Source organism: Hemiscyllium ocellatum, chromosome 25 (assembly GCF_020745735.1).
Source record: "Hemiscyllium ocellatum isolate sHemOce1 chromosome 25, sHemOce1.pat.X.cur, whole genome shotgun sequence".
Taxonomy (NCBI): domain Eukaryota; kingdom Metazoa; phylum Chordata; class Chondrichthyes; order Orectolobiformes; family Hemiscylliidae; genus Hemiscyllium; species Hemiscyllium ocellatum.
In genome coordinates this window covers 6,826,132-6,848,814 of record NC_083425.1, presented here as the reverse complement: position 1 = coordinate 6,848,814, position 22,683 = coordinate 6,826,132, and the positions used below count along the sequence as shown (strand labels likewise).

At 44.3% G+C, this 22,683-nt stretch overlaps 1 protein-coding gene across 3 annotated transcripts in view; it reads left to right on the top strand.

Moving 5' to 3' along the window:
• axin2 (axin 2 (conductin, axil)) overlaps positions 1-22,683 on the top strand; it is a 50,483-nt gene that overhangs the window by 15,739 nt on the left and 12,061 nt on the right. For all 3 annotated transcript variants that reach the window (XM_060844720.1, XM_060844722.1, XM_060844719.1), the window contains exons 3-6: positions 1,000-1,140; positions 12,488-12,584; positions 20,551-20,691; positions 21,650-22,155. In XM_060844720.1, the coding sequence (XP_060700703.1) occupies positions 1,000-1,140; positions 12,488-12,584; positions 20,551-20,691; positions 21,650-22,155 (885 nt within the window). The remainder of the gene's footprint in view (positions 1-999; positions 1,141-12,487; positions 12,585-20,550; positions 20,692-21,649; positions 22,156-22,683) is intronic.

The following is a 22,683-nucleotide window of genomic DNA, read 5'->3' as shown; positions in this document are numbered from 1 at the left end:
TTTATTGAACTCTGACTTTTCCTGTGTCACCTTGGGGTGATTTGAATTTCTTGAGGCTTGCTATCCTAGTAACATATTTTTGATGTTCTACCTTGTCTGAACATTTTAGAAAAGGATCGTTATGTGGCCCTGGTTCACATCTTGTTCCCTGTTAATGAATTATATGGACATATTTCTCTTGTTTCTGTGCTTTGTAACCTTCCTTTATCACCCTGCTCTCCAAAACCCATTAATGATGGTGTACCACTAGAGAGGAGTCAGGGAACGCGGAAAGGGAAAAGCAACAGGTAGAGCTCAGTGATCTCCATCTCCTATGATGCTGAGTGCTTGATCCCCATCTCCTATAATGCCGAATGCTGACGTGAGAAATTTAGTTGTCCAATCAGTTGCAGATTTATAATCAGAATTTGAATTGTTACCAATTCCAGGCACCCACTGTCTTTTATATCCATACTTTCCTGAGAAAACTGACTCTGGATGTAAGTTTGCTCACTGAGTGGAAGGTTAGTTTACAGACGTTTTGTCACCATACTAGGTAACATCATCAGTGAGCCTCCGGTGAAGCACTGGTGTTAGTGGCCTGCAATCTATTTACTTTCTATTTACAGCAAGAATTGAGTCTTGGTGCTTCCATGGTGTCCTTTCATATCTTGGCTTTCTCCTTGTCTGAACATAAGAGTCTATCCCAGTTGAGCCTTATCCCCACTCATGCACTTTCAGCCTGAGTCACTGACTTCCGATCAGAAGCAAAGATTCTGTCGAATTGTTTTCCCTCTCCTCTCTACCCGAACATTGTAGAGACATTAGCAATGCCTGTACTACCATTGCTTATGGTTGTACAATTAGGACCAAATCTGGGACCTCCTGGTTTAGTATGCCTCCTTACTAAGTCAGCCAAAGTGCCTTTTCAAGTAATTGAATGGATTGGCATTTTACTGAAGGGTATTTTTGAAGACCAGTTGTGCAAATGTTAATTGAATCACATTCTGTCCTTTTTAGATCCTATGGAAGAAATGGCCCTGCCAACCTGTATCATAATCAAACTGGCTGCATCTTCGCTCCAGCTAGTAGTGCGAATGACAGTGAAATCTCCAGTGACGTCATGACTGATGACTCGGTGTCAATGACAGACAGTAGTGTGTAAGTATGATTTCTGCTTGTACACTTTGTCCTTGTTTAGTCATTTGCTTTCAGGGATGGACAGCTTTGATTCTGACTGCACTGAGGCTGAATTTCTTCTCCCCATTCTACCTCACTATATCCAAGTTCAACATAGACAGTACAGCACTGAACGTTAATGGATCTGAACTCTTCCACTTTCCTCAGTCAGATCATCACCATACCCCAGGCATCCTGATGATACAGGAATTCCAGCTCCTTCTCCAGGAATGTGTGTACACCCAGAATCTGATGAGGAAACTTGACCACAACCAAGGAATGAACCTTAGAACTATGAGGGCCCCATGATACAATAAAGGTATAAGGAATTGGTTGAACCTGAGCTTGTTCTGAAGCTGCAGTACAGGGTCCAGGTCACTTTTGTAAAGTCCCTTGATGGGGGATGGTGCTATTGGCCATAATCACCTCTGCCCACTGGTACAGTTTTCGTTACTTGATTTTTCTCATGTCTACATTCTAATATTTATTGTAATCCTGAACTGAACTGCTGCTGAATCCTCAACCGTGCATCTGTTACATTCAGAGCCAATAATTCCAATGATCTCCTGGTTGACCTCCCTGTCATCTGCCCTTCGGAAACTTACTTTTGTCCAAACCTTTCCTGCCCGTTTCCTAGTTCATGCTAAAACATCTTCACCCATTACACCTGCACTCACTCCTATACTGGCTCGCGATCCATCAATGTCTCAGCTCTAATTTATTCTACCCTGGTGTTCAATTCCCATCAGGCATTATTGCTATGTATCTCTGTAACGTCCTATGTCCTTCCTCCAATTGTACTGAGTATGACCCCTTGTAAAACCGGATTATTTTTTTCTGGTTCACTCCCATTTTTCGAGACCATGTCTTCAGCCATCAAAACATTGGAATTCCCTCCCTGAACATCTCTTTCTCTCTGTCCTTTCTAAAACCTCTTTGGTTGCCTTTTTTAATGTCTTCACCGTTGTCTCATTGTCAAATTTTATCTGGTAATGCTCCTGTGAAGTGCTGTGGTTTGTTTCACAATGTTTAAAGTAATATATAAAAGTCATAACAGTTACTGCTGTTTTAAAGACCACAAAGGATCTATTAATGTCAAACAAACATGCCATTTTGACCATAGTCAGGTTAAATCGCCTGTTGCCACTAGAAAAGTAACATTCTTAATTTTTCAAATGGAAGTAACAGTGTCTGGGCTGGCTTATTTACAACTATTTGGAACCTCCCTTTTTATAGTTGCCTCCAGGATCCTACCTTAGGAAGTGAGTAAATGTAGCCTTGATGCCAAAAGAGAGTATGGCTTCTGTTCTTGAAAGGGGACACATTTGTGTATCGTTTGCTGACTGGTATGTAGTTCTTCTGGACCTGAAGCTTTGGTTCAGTGTAAAGGATTTATGTTTGCTATATGTGGACAACACTGGCAAGGGATTGGTTATTATCCTGAGGAGTAGCTGGAGATGGTGCACCATGGTGCATCATCTTCAATTGACTAAGCGTCAACGAATTCCAACTTCACCTCCCCACTCTTCTTACCCATTGAGGTATTGACTAATTTTCTACACTCGGATATACCTCCTTCCAACAATAGTTTGAAACACCATGAGCTCAACAGAACATCTGGGTGTCAGGTCATTCCAGAACTCGGAATGATGCTGACTGTGATCCAGGTGAAAACAAGTGGTCGAACATCTTGTGCAGTTCCTCCACTGTTGTTGGAGTAGTGGAACATCCAGGACTGATGTGAAATTAGCTGCAGCACCAAACTGTCTCGTACTCGTTGTGGAGAGAGAGATTGGGTTTGATATTGTCAGTACTTCCACAGAGTGTGATCTGTCTTTCCTAGATTTTTCCTGATGGCACAGCTCTTACAGGGATACAGTTTCACCCTCATTAACTTCAAGTGTTAACAAGTTAAAGAAGCTGAGTGGACATCATATCAGCTGTCAGCTCATATCCGCAGGCTCACAGATTGTTCCCAGATCACAGGGCCTTTATGTAACCTCCCCTCTGTGACTGCGCTCGAGTGGTGACAGGACATCTAACCCAGCTTGGTCTTTCTTTAGAATCTTAGAATGTAGAGACACCTTGGCAATTAGCCTGTGCCAGTTTGTTGAAAAGGTAATTGGTGCCCCCATCTTTCCCACAGTCAAATAAACCACAGAATGTTACTGTATGGTGCCCCTGATAAATAACGGCTAGTGGTAGAAGAGAGCAAGGAGTGAGATCTCTTTTTTTTTTAGCTCTGGTACTTTTTTTGAGTCCTCACTGGAGATCAGTTGAGTGCAAGGCCGGGTCATACTTACACTGACCATGCAGTTAGGTTTACTCCAGGTGCACTTCAGCCCTGATTCTATTTGTTTTCATTTGTTTTCTGGTTGGCTACTTGAATCAGAGAGCTTCATTCCTCCCCTAAGCTGCCCCTTGTTGCTCTCATGTGTTGAGGCCAAAGGCAATGAGTGCACCGTCGAGAGCAGGAGTTGGGAGTCAAGATGACAAAGGTCACTAGGTTTCCCACAAAATTGCAGTTCACTGTTTGAGATTTAAGCAGAACAATCTAAGACTGAGATGAGGAAGAATTTCTCCTCAGGATTGTAAAACGTTTGAACTTCTTACCACAGAGAGCTAAAGGGCCAAATCCTTGTGTATGTATTTAAGGCTGAGACAGAGATTTTTGATCAGTCAGGAATCAGGGGTTATGGGGAAAAGGCAGGCAAGTGGATGTGAGGAACATCAGATCAGGAGTGATCTTATTGAATGTTAGAGCAGGCTTGAGGGACCGAATGACGTGCTCCTGTTCCTATTTTTGTGGTCTTAACTGAAAAAATGAAATGGGTGGCTGTGTGACCAAGGTCTTCCACCTGAGATTGTGACGCACAGGAGGCCATTCGATTTCTTTGGACTGGTCCAGCTGGAGAGTGCACAGGTGGGGGGGCATGACACAAGTTCAGGTTTATTAATTGAATTTAAATTCATGACATTATCACTTGTTCTTTCCCTCCCTCTTCTCCCTCTATCACTCTGTCCATTAATCAGTGGGTGAACTGAGGGTTGGATGGCTATGTTGGAGTGAGAAGCTCCACAAGTCAGGGAGATGGATTAAATCTTGCAACAAGCTCAGCCCGTGGACATGAGTTGACAGTTGATGCCCACTAAGGTTCACTAACTTGTCAGTGCTTGGTGTCTGAGTTGACGCTTATGCTGTGGGCCTGGGAGGCCTCTGAATCTGAATCCACATGCTGTCAGCAGAACAGAACGGCTGTTAGAATAGAAATCAAACATGTTGTGACTGAAATTATGCAGTGAAAAGGCAAGATACTTGCTGGGACTGAAAATTTACCTCACCACAAAATGCAGAGGTGACTCTGGTTTGATGTGGGTGATGTGTTTTGCTTGTATCTTATTAGTTATGAATGACGCGGTGTACAGCTGCATCCATGGTGAAGCAACTTGCTGCTGCAATTCTCGGCAGTGAATACAAGTGGGATCTGCCTGAGCAGGAATAGACAGCTTTAGTGTGGCACTCACTACTGTAGGAAAAAATGTATGTGTGTGCGTCAGTGCACATGTGTATGTACAACCGAGGGCGTATCCTTTAAATAAAATGAATTTTCATCAGTTTCAGGAAGCAAGACAAGCAAATCTCTTACTTATAAGAATGCATGCACACATAAAGGGCTGAGGAGAAGTCTACATTGTGCATACACATGTGCATCCGTTAATACACAAGTACAAGCACACAGATTTTTGTATGTCTGTAGTTCTTTGGTTGCCTATGCACGAGGACACACAAGCTCCACACCTGTATACATGTCTCTACTAGACATGGTAGCACTTATGAAAAGGCGTTCCGAAATGGATAGTTTTTAAACTGGCTCCAGTTTTGTGTCAACAGGAGATTTCTGAGTGTTAGTCATTTCTGGTCTGAGGACCAGGCAAGCTGAGGTGGGGAAATGGTTAGGATTAAAGTATTTGCACCAGAGCCAATGGTGGCTCTGAAAGCTGAGAAATAAAAGTGTATTGTGGATGAAAGGCTTAGTTGAATCGCTTTCAGTCTATTGTTAGTCGAAGGGAGTTTAAGAGGGGGGTGGGGTGGAAGTTGGCGGGGGGGGGGGGGGGGGGGGGGTGGTTGTTGGTGAGTGCAAATAAGAGAGCTGCAGTGCAGGCTGCTTTGAGAATCACTTGCTGGAGTGAAAGGGAGATGGCTGTAAAGTCTGGAAGGAGCCTGGCTGATTCCTGTTTTCACAATAGAGCAGAGCAGGGTGAAGCTTGGTTGATTAAATGAGGATTTCTTTTTGGATGGGATGGAATGAGGGGCAGGCATGTTCTTTCAGTGACACATGACTACTCTTCCTCAAGGTTTCACTTTTCAATGAGAAGGAGTTGATTGCAAAATTGGATTTCACCTTGGTTTTGTTTTTTTTTAAACCACCTTGTTCCAACAGCATTTATGTTAATTTAGAAAAGTGTTCAGCACCTTGACCTGGTTTATAGTCATTTGCACGAAGTTCTAGGATGCTGCAACGCAGTGTCAAGAGTGTGGTGCTGGGAAAGCACAACCAGTCAGGCAGCATCCGAGGAGCAGGGGGATCGATGTTTTGGGCATCAGGAATGAGCTGCAGCACAATGTCAAAGCAAGCAGGGCCGAGTGTTCTAAATAGCTTTTTTAAAATTCTGGGCGTTGTGGGTTCAGAAAGCCACACACCTACCAGCCTGCCTACTGTGTCTTCCCCACATACATCATAACCTGTAATAAGGCCTTGGGTCTGTCCAGGAAACAGCTTTGATTTGAGCTCTTGACCCACCCTTCTCTGCTGTAAGACCTAGACATTATAATGGAGGCTAGCACTCCTGTGCAGCACTGTGTAGTGCACAATTGTCAGAGGCATGAACTCAGGGTGAATCATTAAATCATACTGGGGATTTAAGCACAGAAAGATCCCAGAATGCGGCTTAAAGGAATTAATGGTTTATTAATGGTCTTGTTTATTCTGGAGTCTTGCTGTGTGGGCATTGACTGCTGGTTTGTTTATGTAATGACAGTGATGAAAGTTCAAAGTAATTCGCTGTATGTGAAGTGGTTTGAGATGTTTCTGGGAGATGTGAAAAGGTGTCAGTGAAATGCATGATTTTCTTTGTTCTTCCTTAACAACAGCTTGAGTTTATATAGCACCTTTGACATAATAAAATATCCCAAGGCATTTCACAGGAATGTTCTAAAACAATATGCCTACAAACCACATGAGAGGAGTTGGGGTCAAGACAGCCAAAAGCTTATCAAAAAAAGAAGAACTAGGAGAAAAGTGAGACTGAGATCATAGAGTCCTCCAGCACGGAGACAGGCCCTTTGGCCCAAACTGGTCCATGCTGACCAAAATGTCCATCCACGCTAACCCCATTTCCCTGCACTTGGCCCATGTCCTTCCAAACTTTTCCTATCCATGTATTTGTCCAAGTGCCTTTTAAATTTTGTTAATATACCCACCTCAACCACTATTGCTGCAGCTCAGTCCATATGCATACCCACCCTTTGTGTTTTTTTAAAAAAAAGTTGCCTATCAGGTTCCCATTTATTATTTCCCCTCTAACCTTAAACTGATGCCTTCTCCTCCTTGATTCTCCAACCATGGGAAAAAAGAGTGTATTCACACTATCCAGTCCCCTACAGAAAAAAGTCCCCTAGCTTGTCCAACCTCTCTCTATAACTCAGTCCCTTGAATCCCGGCGACATCCTTGTAAATTTTTTCTTCTGAATTCTCTCCAGTTTAATCACATCCTTCCTATAGCGAGGTGACCAAAACTGAACACAATACTCCAAGTGCAGCATCACCAATGTCCTGTACACTACAACATAACTTCCCAACTTTTATACTCAGTGCCCTGATTGATGAAGGCCAGTGTGCTAAAAACCTTCTTCACTGCCCTGTCTATCTTGTGACTCCACTTCCAGAGAACCCGTGCACCTGAACTCCAAGGTCCCTCTGTTACACTAAACTCATTAAGGCCCTACCGTTCACCATGAAACTCCTAACTTGATTTGACCTTCCAAAATGCAACACCTCACACTTATCTATATTAAACTCCATTTGCCGTTTCTCAGTTCCCTTCCCCAGATGATCAAGATCCTTCTTCAATTTCTGATAACCTTCCTCACTGTCCATGATATCACCTATTTTAGTATCACCTGCAGACTTACTAATCATACCTTGTACATTCTCATCTAAATCATTGATATGGATAACAAACAGCAATGGGTCTAGGACTGACCCCTGAGGCACTCCACTAGTCACAAGCCTCCAATCTGACAGCATCCTTCCACTATTATCCTCTGCTTCCTACCATCAAGCCAGTTGTTTATCCAATTTGCCAACTCTCTTTGGATTCCATGTGATTGAACCTTCTAGAGCAGCCTACCATGTGGAACCTTATCAAAGGCCTTACTGACGATTACCTTTATCAACCTTCCTGGTCACTTCATCAAGAACTTTTACAAATTTGAGGCATGATCTCCCCCACACAAAGCCATGCTGACTACTCCTAATCAAACTACGTCTTTCCAAACTTATGTCCATCTTATCCCTCAGAATCTTCTCAAGTAACTTATCTACCACAGATGTTAAGCTTATTGGTCTTTAGTTCCTAAGTTTTCTTTGCAGCCTTTTTGGGCACAACATTTGCTACCCTCCAGTCTTCTGGGACCTAACCTAACCTGTTGATAACGACGATGCAAATATATCAGTCAGGGCCCCCACAATTTCTTCTCTAGCCTCTTGCAGGGTTCTTGGATATATCTAGTCAGGACCAGAAGATTTATCCACCTTCATAATTCCAGTATGTCCATCACCTCCTTTACAATGATATGTGTAGGGAGAGAATTCCAGAGTTAGAGGCCTAGGAAATGGAATGCACAACCATTAGTGGTGGAGTTGTGGTGATCTGCAAAGCTTGTCACTGAACTATCAAATTTGAAGTTAACCCCGCACCCCACTCCATTTCCCCTGCAGAAGATTTGCCAACTTCACACTGTTGCACTAATGACACCTGCTGTGTTACAGTCTGTGTGGAGTGGGCGAGAACTGGAAACAAAAAAAAATGCAGCTTCATCTTTTTGTCAAAAAGCCTTTTGTTTAACAGCACAGGATGAACAGCAAGAAATGAGCGACTTACACAAACAGGCCATTACTGTCTGATTTTGTTTCTACACTGGGGGTGTGGGGATTAAGGGAAGGCAAAACAAGCCCTAATTAACAAGTGGAGGCATTGTAAACAGGGGAGTAAATGAGATGTAAAGGCAATCTGTCAGATCAGAGTTTACTTTCCTGTTTAAAATAAGGTGCAGTGTAGATTTCTCCTCTCAATAATCAGAAAGATGAGGGCTGATTTTTTTTCTCCTCTCTGGCTTATATCTTATTTATGGATTTCGTTTTGACGCAGGGGGCAGGCTCGGCTGTGCAAACTTCAAACATTACCTTATCTTACAAACCAAGCTTTTGATGTTGGCAAGATCAGAGACTTGCTTCAGAACTGCTGCCAACTAAAGACTGCAGGCGCATATGCGCATGAGTTTGAGCCTTTTAGAACTGGAGGAGCTGCATCATGCTCAGGTCATGCACATTTGGGCCTTTAAACAGTTAATTAGGCCTTTTTTTCAATTGGTTTATTGGTTATTGCAATATTTAATCAATAAGCTGCAAGACACTGCTCAGTATTCCTTGGAAAGTCTTATTTCAAATACAGCTGCAGGATAGTTTGAAAGCCTCCCAGAGGATTGTTTAAAGGCTGGATAAAATAGTAGGCCCGAAAAGCCTGAGATGATTGCTGCAACCCAATTGACCAATCAGTGGTCTGTGCTTATTCGTTACAAGGGAGGAAAATCCAGTGTGTCTTTCTTAAGATTATCATTTCAGTAAATTTCCTGCACGTTGCCACTGGTGATATCTCCTGGTATGCCCATGCTCCAGTTTGAGCAATAAGGCAGTGGTGCACTGTGCTGCTGACCCTGCAACTCTTAGTTTCAACATTTTTGTTTGAACTTGTGGATAAATCCAATCTGCCAGAAGTGTTCTGATGGCAAACACTTGTGTAGCATTTGTGTGTGTGACGTGTCCGGCCATAAATCGAGAGCATTTCACAGACAGGCTTTGCTGAATCAAAGCTGAACTCAAACGATATTAAGATGGTGGTTGCCGTCTGGCAGGTAGTTGGCACAGGGTCCTTGGCATAAGGCAGCTGTTTTCACTTGTTGGACTTGAATGCTATTTCAAGTGGGTAACATTAATTTTAATTTGCAGAGTTCTGTGCTTTATAGAGGTGGTCAGGGTGAACTTAAGTTCAGTTTGCTTCCCACTGGGAATATTCTGCTGATGCTAGACATAACCATGTGAGCAAGACAGGAGTGCCTGTTGTTTGAATGAGATTGTCTCATTTTAGACACTGTGGAGGGATGGGAATGTATCATGGAGTCATACAGCAAGGAAACAGACACTTCGGCCCAACTTGTCCATGCCAACTAGGTTTTATAAACTGAACTAGTCCCATTTGCTTGCATTTGGCCCATAGCCCTCTAAACCTTTCCTATCCATGTACCTGTTCAAATGTCTTCTAAATGCAGTAATTGTACTGATCTCTATCACTTGGTTTGGTAGCTTGTTCTAATATGTGCACCACTCTCTGCCTGAAAATGTTGTCCCAAAGGTGCCTTTTATATTTTACCCCTCTCACCTTCAACCTATGCCCTGGAGTTTTGGACTCCCCTACCCTGGGAAGAAATCCTTGGCTTTTCGCTCTATCCATGCCCCTCATTACCTTATAAACCTCGAGAAGGTTACCCCTCAACCTCCTACACGCCAGAGGAAACCAGCCCCAGCGCATCCAGCCACTTGTTATAACTCTATTAGCTCAGTAGGCTGGATAGCTGGTTTGCCATGCAAAGTGATACCAACTGTGTGGGTTCAAATCCTGCACCGGCTGAGGTTACCATGAAGGTCCCACCTTCTCAACTTCTCCCTCACCTGAGGCCTGGTAACCCTGCAGTTAAACCATCATCATTTATCTCTCAGAGAGCAGTGCTATGGTCTGCTGGGACTTTGATGATTTTACCTTTAGACAGAGGATCAATTACAGTAGCTGATCCACATTGTTACCTCTGGTGTGTACCAAAACTCTAACCTTGGATCTTTTTATGTACTGCTGTTCAGTGACATAATCCAAAAACATGGCATTGGGTCCCATGTGTAGACTGATAACACCAAGCTATATCTTACCATTATCTCTCTGACTTAGGCTGCTTATTAAATGTAAAGTATTGAATGAGCAGTTTTAAATTTTCCAATAAGTTATTGGAAAGGCAGAAGCCATTGTTTTGGTCCTATTACATCACCACCTACTCCATCCCTGACCGTTGTCTGAAGCTGAACCAACTAGTCACAACTTGAGAACTATATGTGACCTTAAGATGAGTATTCTGCAACCCATCTGTGCTAACACTGAAGCTGCTTAGTTTCACCTCCATAACATCACCTACCATCACCTCTGCCTGAGCTCATTTTCACTAACCCTAACTCTCGTGCCTTTGTTATCTCCAATTTCATTGTTTCACACACTTCTGACTGGCCTCCCAGATTCTACCCTCCATCAACTAAAGATAATTTAAGGTGCTGCTGCCTGTGTCCTTACTGACACCAAGTTTCCTGCTACCCCAATCTTCCCTGCCACTGACTTGATTTGGGTTCCTGGACTGGCAATGTCTCAATTTTTATCCGATTTACCAATCAGTCCTTGGCTCTTTGTCTCTGTCACCCCTTCCGACCCTACAATATACAACAGCGGCACGGTGGCACAGTGGTTAGCACTGCTGCCTTACAGCGCCTGAGACCTGAGTTCAATTCCCGACTCAGGCGACTGACTGTGTGGAGTTTGCACATTCTCCGCGTGTCTGCGTGGGTTTCCTCCAGGTGCTCCGGTTTCCTCAGTCCAAAGATGTGCGGGTTAGGTGAATTGGCCATGCTAAATTGCCCGTAGTGTTATGTAATGGGTAAATGTAGGGGTATGGGCAGGTTGCAGGTCGGTGTGGACTTGTTGGGCCGAAGGGCCTGTTTCCACACTGTAAGTAATCTACTCTTAAAAAAAACACTTTACATCCAATGAAGCTGAGGATCCTGGGATTGTATTCATTGGAGTTTAGAAGATTAAGGGGAGATCTAATAGAAACTTATAAGATAATACATGGCTTGGAAAGCGTGGACGCTAGGAAATTGTTTCCGTTAGGTGAGGAGACTAGGACCCGTGGACACAGCCTTAGAATTAGAGGGGGTAAATTCAGAACAGAAATGCGGAGACATTTCTTCAGCCAGAGAATGGTGTGCCTGTGGAATTCATTGCCACGGAGTGCAGTGGAGGCCGGGACACTAAATTTCTTCAAGGCAGAGATTGATAAATCCTTGATGTCACAAGGAATTGAGGGCTACGGGGAGAATGCGGGTAAGTGGAGTTGAAATGCCCATCAGCCATGATTGAATGATGGAGTGGACTCGATGGGCAGAATGGCCTTAAATACTTTTTAAAGAGCATGTTGCAATGAGGAAATGTGGGAGTTAATTTATACAGAGCAAGCTGAAGACCACATATGTTTTGGTGATGCTCTGTAAGGGAATAAATAGTCAAAATACCTGAAAGAACTTCCTTGGTATTTTTCAATGTAGTGCCATGGGCTCTGTTATATCTCCCTGAAAGGACAGATACAGGCTCCAACTTTCCTTTCTTTTCAAAAGGTAGTACCTTAAACTGATTGGCTCTTGCTCAGTTCTGCAACCTGGAGTGGGACTAGTGCTGCTAACTAACTGCTTCAGAGAACATTATCCAGGGAACCACACTTACCCCAGTGTTTGCTGTTGTGGTCTTCCAGCTCAGTGGCATTGACTGGAATCTCTTGGAGTTGAAAAGTGTGGCGCTGGAAAGGAACAACAGCTCAAGCCCTTCATCAGGGCTCCTGCCCAAAACCTCAATTCCCCTGCTCCTCAGATGCTCCTTTTCCAGCGCCACACTTTTCAATTCTGACTCTCCAGCATCTGCTATCCTCACTTTCTCCTAGAAATCTCGTGAGTACAGCTAGTGAATGTCCTCTTGGCAGGTGGATGTTGGAACTAATAGTAACTGGACAGCAGGTTGAAGGGCTCATAGCCTGCACGCCAGACCCTGCATGCAGGCTATTCAAACATGACTTGCCAGCAGTTGTAGAGCATGGATGTTGCCTTTGTAACATTGGGTCACATATGAAACTAATTTCAATCCTGTTGGATTCCTCTCATGTTCTGTTTCATGGTTTGATTTGCAGAGATGGGATCCCTCCATATCGGCATAAGAAGCAACAACAGAGGGAAATGCAACGCAGTGTCAAGGCAAACGGTCAGGTCTCACTACCTCATTTTCCTGTAAGTGTTCAGCCCCTCACTATATCGCTCACTGTTTAATATTGTCTGTTTGATTGATTTACATTCCCCCAAAGGGCTTGAGACATTTTGTTGCATTAAAGTTGATATACTCACAAATGTCCTTTAGAGGAGGAAACTACCATCCTTACCTGGTCTGGCCAGATCCACAGCGATGTGGTTGACTCATAACTGCCTTCTGGGCAATTAGGGATGGGCAGTAAATGCTGTCGAGCCAGTGACACCCTTATCCTGTGAATGAAAAAAGAAATATATAATATAAATTATTGTAAATCAGTGTTTCCCAAATCTTTTCTAGTCATGATATCCTGGGGCTTGAACATTGCTTTGACCGCAGACAGAGAGCCAGAGTGGATTGGTTTGCAGAGTGGAGATGAGACATGGGGTCAATAAAATTTTTCTTTTTCATTTTGATTTCTGGGGCCGACTTGTTAGTTTGTAAGGGCTACTTTTTATTCTCAGTGACTTACTTGATAGGGCTTGCTTCATGCAGTAACAAAGCCTTTTGTATTTGTATTGGCATATGTGATATTTGGACTCTCTCAGAAGTTGGATTGGAATTTTTTACAATTCATTTGTAAGATGTAGGCATTGCTAGCTTGGCCAGTGTTTATTGTCCGTCCCTAGTGGCCCTTCAGAAGGTAGCGGTAAGCTGCCTGCCTGACTGCTGCAGTCCACTTGCTGTGGGTTGACCCACAATGCCATTAGGGAGGGAATTCCAGGATATTGACCTGGTGACACTAAAGGAACAGCGATATATTTTCAAGTCAGGTTGGTCAGAGACTTGGAGGGAAACTTGAAAATTGTGTTGTTCCCATATATCTGCTTGCCCTTGTCCTTCCAGATGGAAGAGATCTTAGGTTTGGAATATACTGTCTGAGGATCTTTGGTGAATATCTGCAGTGTATCTTGTATGTAGGACACACTGCTGCTACTGAGTATTGGTGGTGGTGGGAGTGGACGCTTGGGGATGCGGTGCCAATCAAGTGGGCTGCTTTGGTCTGGATGGTATCAAAACCTTTTGAATGTTGTTGGGCCTGCACTCATGCAGGCAAGTGGGGAGTATTCCAAAATATTCCTTGACTTGTGCCTTGTAGATGGTGGACAGACTTTGGAGAGTCTTTGCTGCAGTATTTGTAGAGTCATAGAGATGTATAGCATGGAAACAGCCCCTTCGGTCCAACCTGTCTATGCCGACCAGATATCCCATCCCAATCTAGTCCCCCCTGCCAGCATTCAGCCCATATCCCTCCAAACCTTCCTATTCATATATCCATCCAGATGCCTTTTAAATGTTGCAATTGTACCAGCCTCCACCACTTCCTCTGGCAGCTCATTCCAAACACGTAACACCCTCTATGTGAAAAGGTTGCCCCTTCGGTCTCTTTTATATCTTTCCCCTCTACTCTAAACCTATGCCCTCTAGTTCCGGATTTCCTCACACAGGGAAAAGACTATCCATGCCCTCATGATTTTATAAAACTCTATAATGTCACCCCCTCAGCCTCTTACCCTCCAGGGAAAACAGCCCCAGCCTATTCAACCTCTCCCAATATCTCAAATCCTGGCAACATCCTTGTAAATCTTTTCTGAACCTTTTCAAAAAATTTCTCTATTGCTCTGACCTGCCCTTGTAGCCATTGTTGATGTGTAGCCATTCGAGTTTCTAGTTAATGGTAACCCACAGGACGTTGATACTAGGGGATCCAGTGATGTTAATACCATTGAATGCCACAGCACAGTGGTTAAGTTGTCTCTGTCTCTGGTCATTGCCTGGCATTTGTGGCACAAATGCTACTTGTCACTTGTTACCCTAAGCCTAGATGTTGTCCAGATCTTGTTGTATTTGAACATGGACTGCTTCCACATCTGAGGAGTCATAAATTGGACAATCAACAGCGAACATCCCTATTTCTGACCTTATGATGGAGGGAAGGTCATTGAAGGTGGTTGGGTCAGAGATACTACCCTGAGGAAGTCCAGTAGAGATAACTGATGTCCACAAACCGTGGCCAGCTTCCTCTCTGATGTGTATGACTCTAATCAGCGGAGAATTTGCCCTGTTAACCCATTGATTCCAGTGTTGCTACACGTGGTCAAATGCTTTGGTGTCAAGGACTGTCACTCTCACCTCACCTCTGGAATTCAGATAAATGTGTTTGAATCAAGGCTGTAATGAGGTCAAGAGCTGAGTGACTCTGGCGGAACCCAAACGGGGCGTCACTGAGCAGGTTATTGCTGAGCAGGTGCTGCTTAATAGTTGATGACACCTTCCACCACTTTACTGATGATCAAAAGTAGATTGATGGGGTGATAATTGATTGGTTTGGATTTGTTCTGCTTTTTATGTACAGGACATACCTGGACAATTTTCCAAACATTGTTGTGTAGATGCCAGTGTTGTTTACTGGAGGAGCTTGACTAGGGGAAGCAGCAAATTCAGTGCTATTGCCGGAATGTTATCAGGGCCTGTAGCCTTTGCAGAATCCAGTGCTTTCATTCGTTTCTTAATATCATGTGGAGTGAATCAAATCGGCTGAAGACTGGTATTGGTAATGCTGGGGACCACTGGAAGAGGCCAAGATGGATCATTCACTTGGCACTTCTGGCTGAAGATTCCTGCAAATGCTTCAGTTTTATCCTTTGCACTGATGTGCTGGGCTCCTCCATCATTGAGAATGAGGATATTTGTGGAGCCACGTCCTCCAGTAAGTTGTTTAACTGTCTACCACCATTCACAACTGGATGTGGAAGGACTGGAGAGCTTAGATCTGATTCCTGGTTGTGGGATTGCTTAACTCTGTCTATCACTTGCTGTTTATGCCATGTGGCTTGCAAGCAGTCCTGTTTGGTAGCCTCACCAGATACCGATGCCTCATTTTCAGGTATGCCTGGTGCTGCTTGTGGCTTGTCCTCCTGCACTCTCCACTGAACCAGGGTTGATGCTATGGTTTGATGGTAATGGTTGAGTAGGGATATGCTAGGCCATGAGATTACAGATTGTGCTGGATTACAACTCTGCTGCTGTTGATGACCCATAGCACCTCATGGATGCCCAGTCTTGAGTTGCTAGATCTGGTCGAAGTCAGTCCCATTTAGCACAATGATAGTACCGCACAACACAATGGAGAGTATTCTCAATGTGAAGGCAGGACATTGTGTCCACAATGACAGGTCACTCATAATGATACTGCCACAGATGCATCTGCAGCTGGCAGATTGGTAAGGATGAGGATGAGGTCAAATATGTTGTTCCCTCTTGTTGGTTCCTTCACCTCCTGTCACAGATTCAGTCTTGAAGAGGGGTTACACCTGAAACATTGAGTTCTCCATCTGCTGAGGCTGCCTGGCCTGCTGTGTTCTTCCAGCCTCATGCTTGTCTGCCACAGACTCAGTCTGGCAGCTATGTCCTTTGGGGCCTGACAAGCTTGATCAGTTGTACTGCTACCTGAGCCATCTGGGTGGGGAACATTGCAATCCCCCAGCCAGAGTCCATTTTGTGCCCTTGCCATCTTCAGTGTTTCCCCGAAGTGTTGTTCAACATGGAGGAGTACTGATTCATCAGCTGAGGGAGGATGGTACGTGGTAATCTGCAGGAGGTTTCTTTGCCCACGTTTAATCTGAAGCCACGAGACTTCATAGGGTCCGGAGTGAATGTTGAGGATTCCCAGGGTGACTCCCTCACGATTGTATCCCACTGTGCTGCCATCTCCACCAGGTCTGTCCTGCCAGTGGGACAGGATATATCCAGGGATGGTGACGGTGGTGTTTGGGACATAGTCATACTCACGGAATCAAACCTACAGACAATGTCAGGCTGTTGCTTGGTTAGTCTGTGGGACAACTCTCCCAATTTTGGCACTAGCCCCCAGATGCTAATGAGGAGGACTTTTCAGGATCCAAATAGCTGTTTCTGCCCATGTCCTTTCCGGTGCATAGGCCGATGCCAGTGATCCGTCCAGTTTCATTTCTTTCAGACTTCATAGCAGTTGGTACAACTGAATGGCTTCCTGAGCCATTTCAGAGGGCAGTTGGGAGTCAACTAGATTGCTGTGGTGTCAGGAGTCACTTGTAGATCAGACCAGTTAAGGCAGGCAGATTTCCTTCCTTAAAGGAAGTTAGTGAGCCACATGATCTTTCTGACCATCGACAATGGTTTCATGGTCATCAATAGATTCTTAATTCTAGATTTTTTTTATTGAATTCAATTTCCACCATCTGCCTTGGCAGGATTCACACCTCAGTCCCCAGAACATCAACTGAGTTTCTGAATTAATAGTCTAGCAATAATATCATCAGATCATCATCTCCCCCCAATATTCTCAATCATAATCAACTATCCACTGAACATAAAGCCACATACAGGAAAGCTTTAATTTCCCAGGCAACACAGTATTTAAATTAGTACAAGATGCAGGCATAAGTATATGCAAGTTGTTTTCTCATAATAACTGACACACTTCTACACATGGAAAACCCTTAAACACACCTCCCATAGACTGGTGAGGTCACAGCTAATACATGCATCCAAAAACTGGAAAATTTTATCAAGGCAGTGACTATTGTACTTTCTGCAACACTGATCTCAATCTCAGATTTAAATTTGTCAATTGATGGTGTTTGTTAGAGGTGGATGCATTACAGTGTTCCCAAATATAGTAGCTACTGGACTTTTGCAGCTCTAAATTAGACATTCCACATTCATTTGCAAGGAATTTTCACCTCAATGATTTGAAATTTTCTTGATCCCAGTTAGCTGAGTATTTCTCTGTTAATGGATCAAAAACCCATGTGAAGGGAGTGAGGGAGGTGGAGTGGAGAAGTTTCATACCTCCAGATATTTTTTCCCCAAGTGAAATATCCTTACCTTTCCACTTTCCCTTTGGTTTTGAAGGGCAGCAATCAGATTGTTAGGCCATGCTCACTATTGGGAGAGGGTAAAAAACTTCAAGCAGTTAAAGGAGTCACAACCAGTCAGAACTTCATGTAACCCATTGCTGCCTCTGAACTCAACAACTTTAAACATTTGACTTACAATCCCACTAAGATCCACTACCTACAATTTGGGAACCTCTGTTGTTCACAATGGAGCGCGTGGGCTATGTGTGTACATATTAATGTAATTTCTGACCAATTCCACAAAAACAGGACGCTGCAACAAATTCATTGCTCAGAGATCAGGTGAATTGGCCATGCTAAATTGCCCGTAGTGTTAGGTGCATTAGTCAGGGGTAAATAGAGGGTAGGAAAATGGGTCTGGATAGGTTACTCTTTGGAGGGTCGGTGTGGACTTGTTGGGCTGAAGGGCCTGTTTTCATACTGTAGGGAATCTAACCTAATTTAAGCTCATTCAAACTAAATAACCTTGATTGCAGATCCTACTGAGTGGGGCATCCCTTGGATCCACTCTAGGAGATACCTACAGCTGTGCCCTTGTGTGTTTGTGGATTACTCACTGCTTGAGGTTAGCACTGGATGGCAAACCTAACTAGAATTTAATCTGAAGTCCCAGCTTTGGAATCTAATTGGCAGCTGTTGGCATGATGCTTAATCATCACAATAGAAGTGTACCCCTTGCTATTCATAGTCACTGGTGTGTGAACTCATGGAGTCATACAGCACAGAAACAGGCCCCTCAGTCTAACCACTCCTTGCTAAGTATAATCCCAAACTAAACTAGTCCCATTGTCTGTTCCTGGCCCATATCCCTCCTTTCGTGTACTTATCCAAATGTCTTTGAAATGTTGATATTTACCCAAAACCACCAATTCCTGAGGAAGTTCATTGCACACTCGAACCACCCTCTGTGTAAAAGAAATTTGCCCCTCATGCCTTTTTTAAATCTCTCTCCTTAACAATGTGCCCCCTAGTGTAGAAATCCCGCATCCTAGGGAAATGACCAGGACCACCAACCTTATCTTTACTCCTCATTATTTTGTAAACTGCTGTAGAGAGGCACGGTGGCTCAGTGGTTAGCACAGTAGAAAGAAGTCTCAGCCCTCCATACATGTCAATGTTCAGGTAAATCTCTTCTGGACCCTCTCCATCTTTCCTAGAACTGGACACTGTACTGATCACTATGTTACACCTCTCAAATCCTCACATGGTGTGTGTGGGTGCATGTATTTACCCAGGGAAATGTACAATCAGGCTCTTGTGACACTGTTAGCCCCCCTCCCCCCCCCCACCAACTCTCCACTCCCCCCCCCACCACCACCTTGGGAAAATGGTAGCTCTTGAAAAATAGCTGCATGGAACTAAGTTCATACCCAATGGTCCTGAGGTCCACGATGACTCAGTACCACTGTATTTAGGGAGAACTGTCTCCTCTAATTATGTTTATGGTTTTTTTTTAATGCAGTTTTTCTAGCAGCATGCAACATGCTGCTTTGCAGTTGCTTTGGATAGTTAAGATGGTCCCTATACCTGGTACCAGACCAACTTGCTATGTGTGCGTGTCTGTGCCTGTGTGGTGAACAGATCGCCAGTGTATGTCATCAAGCCTTGTTGTAATTTCCGTGCTGCAGTTGCTGTAGTGAGCTTTCATGTTTTCCTAACCAAGAGGAAAAAAATAACTAGCACAAAATCTCTTTCAAAGGCCTTGCAAACTGTTGTCTCCAAAATGTGTTTTTTTTTCCCCTTTTAAAAAAGATTGGAAACAACGCAAGTTCTACTGCCCGAGCTTGTAAATGAGATTATTTTGTCCTGGGGCTCCCCAATCGACATTCTCTGCCAGGCTGTGCTTTGATCAGGAGCTGAATAGAAGACAGCTAGTGTGTAAAGTGACAACTTCCAACAGAGCGACTCCTTTCTCTGCCCCTCACATCATTGCTGCTGCTGAGCGGTTGCCTTAGAGAAGGCTTTCTTGCTTCATTGGGTGGGTACGGTGTCCAGCTTAAAACGATGAGAGCTGGGGGTGGGGGTGCAGAGAGATGAACAGGAAGAAGCGATAGTTTATTCTCGCTCTCTCTCTCTCTCTCTATTTCTCTCCCCCCCTCCCCACTCTCCATGTATGTCTCTGTCTCTGCTCTCTCTCGTTCCCGTGCTCGCCCACGCTCTCGCTCTCTCATGTTTGTTGATGCTGATTCAGGCCGTGCCCTGCCGTGCTTTGCTATGTCTGTGATTCTCTGCTCCTGATTCACTGCCTCCTTTCTCCCCTGATAGCTGCAGCTTTAGGCAGCCGAGCCCAGCAGTGTAGCACACGTAGCCTGCAGCTGATTCTCTTCACGCTGTACAAAGAAGACAGAAGTGAAGAGTGAGGGAGTGAAAAAAAACACAGGAGCTGTTGAGCCAACAGATCCTCAAAGCTACCCAGCATGCAGCCAGGAAATAAATTACCACATTTTCTCTGATCTGCACCCGTTTGACTCCATCTTCCCTCCATCTTTTTTTTTAATTTTCATTTTCTGTTTATAACCCACTTCAGTTAAAGATTCTTCCCTCCCACCTTCATGTTTTTTGATGTTAGACAACACTGTCTTTGAAGAAGCTCGAGACTCTGTGAAGCTACTGATGAGCTGGTTGTACTACAGAGGGAATGAGCAGGACAACTGAGTGCTCTCGCCCTAGGCCAGTGCTGCTGGGAAGGATGTCGCTCCATGAGGCCACTGTAAGAAGCTCATAAAATCCCCGGCTCATGGCAATGAGCAGAGAAACTGGATTTACCCGAACACACAAGCACATTAAAGGAAAAAGACAAAAGCATTGCTTCTTTTTTATTCCTCTCGCTGGCAATCTTACCCTCCTTTTTTTTGTTTCCTGATCTTTTGACACTCTCTTCTCACTCTTTCACTGGCTCTCTCTCATCCTTCCTTTCACTTGCTGTCTCTCACTTTTTCAATCTCTCCTGTCCATTGTGCACTGTCTATTCTACCTTTCCCCCAAAATGTGCAAGCTGAAGGATGGACAGCTGAATGTCATCTATCTGTTATGCTCTTGCTTCATGTAGAGAACCCATCGCCTTCCGAAGGAGATGACGCCTGTCGACCCAGCAGCCTTCGCCACTCAGCTCATCTCTCGGCTGGAGAAGCTCAAGCGGGAGCGAGACACTATGGACAGCTTGGAGGAGAGACTGCAGCAGATCAAAGAGGTAGGATGGCAAACTTGCTGAGGAATGACTACCTCTGAGAGCTCGGGTGGGACAGGAACGGAGAAAGCTGTTTTAATTTTAATCTCTAGTCCCCAAGAGAGACTGAATGAGAACAGCATGACCAATGCATTTGGATTTTAAAATGCACCCAGCACGTAAATACTGCATAGACATTTTACCCCTCTCAGTGTAACTTGATTTGTCTGGTTGGTTTGATTAGAAAGTGTTGCCCCTTTTTGAAGATGATGGTTGGAAAGCAGAGCAGTTTGGTTGTGGTGATGAAGTGCTCACATTATACTCAGGTCCCTCACAGGCTCACATCAGAGCACTTGTCCCTTTCTAGGGGTTGGGGGGGGTGGGGGGGGGGGGGCGCGTGGGAGTTCCCATCCAGGAAATTGGCTTTAAATTAGCAGCTTTAGGTGAACTATTGATATTGGCTCTTTGTAAATGTTAGCTGGAGGGCAGGATGATGCTGTGGGGAAGAGTTGCAGAGATAGGTGAAGTAAGCCAGTGGAGGTATCTGTCAATGAGGAACCTGGGAAGCGAGTAATCTCCACACAGAGAGAAATGAGAAACTGTTCTCATTATTGAAAGGATCCAACAGTATTTAATGAAAGCACAGTATTTAATGAAAGAAACAAAAATGATGAGTGGTTAGGATCAACAAAATACTGCCAGAGGGTGTGGTGGAAGCAGGTTCAATCAGATTTTCAAAAGGGAATTAAATAGTTATTTGAAAAGGAAGAATGTCCTCGTTTTCAAAGAAGGTGAGATGTCTATTTAGAGGGCTGACAAAAACATGATGGGCCGAACGTCCATCTTCTGCACTGTAACAATTCAGTAAGTGAGTCAGAGGCTGGAGGATTGTCAGGTGCAGGGAGTGTGATATTGCAATTATTTTTGTACACTCAGTGAACACCCTCAGTGAGAACGAAATGTCATTTCTGTTTGACAACAGGATGAAGGTGAAGATGGGGACCTTCCCACAATAACAGCACAGATAGAGATGGAATCTACAGCCCCCCAGCATCAGCTATGTCCACTGGCTCTTCTGCCGTCTGGAAGCTGTGACGATGACCCACAGACCATCTTGGATGACCACTTGTCACGAGTACTGAAAACCCCAGGCTGCCAATCGCCAGGGGTGGGCCGATACTCGCCTCCTTCCCAGACCCCAGACTGTCTCCGAGGGATAAGGTTTCAAACTGGCGTGGGGACCCAGACAGCAGCTCTAGGTGTTTCCAATAAAGGATATGTCTCCAAACAGGGCTCCAAGTACGTCCACCATCATTACATTCACCATCACACTGTTCCCAAGACAAAGGAACAGATTGAAACGGAGGCTGCTCACAGAGTGCAGTGTCTCTGTCCAAACAGCACGGACCTTTGTTCCTACACCAAATTTCGAAGTGTTCACCCCAAAGTTGAAATGCCAGCACATCAAGTGGAACAGTTTGCCTTGGGGTAAGGTCTCATCTAATGTTTTTCCTTTTTGAAGTGTTTTTTTCAATCTGCCTTAAGGGAAAGCAGGCTCCCTCTCCTTGCCAGACCCTGCCTGCACAGAGACCAGGTTAGTGAATCAGTAAGCTGCTTAACCAGAGTGTGCATGAAGTCACCTTTCAGCCTCTGTGCCAAGAAGTGAACCCATCATCCAGGGTGGAGTTTCACAGATGCATTTTTATTCCACCTGTCCCCTAACTTAGAGGAACTCAGGTCAACTATAGCTACGTCCAGTGTCAATTCCAGCAGAGACCAGCACAGAAAGGGTCTCTGCTGGGATCTGCTGGTCTGAGTCAGGAACACTCAGCAACACATTGACAAAACACTAAGGAGTGTAAGCATGCAAGATATTATGTTACTTATTTCTGTCAAACTAACCATGACGTAGTAGTGATTGTTCTCAGTGACTCCACAAATCTTTATTTAATTCGTGACCTGCACATATTTGTAACTGTGGCCAACCTTGACCTTGCTGTTCTATCGGTTACTTGG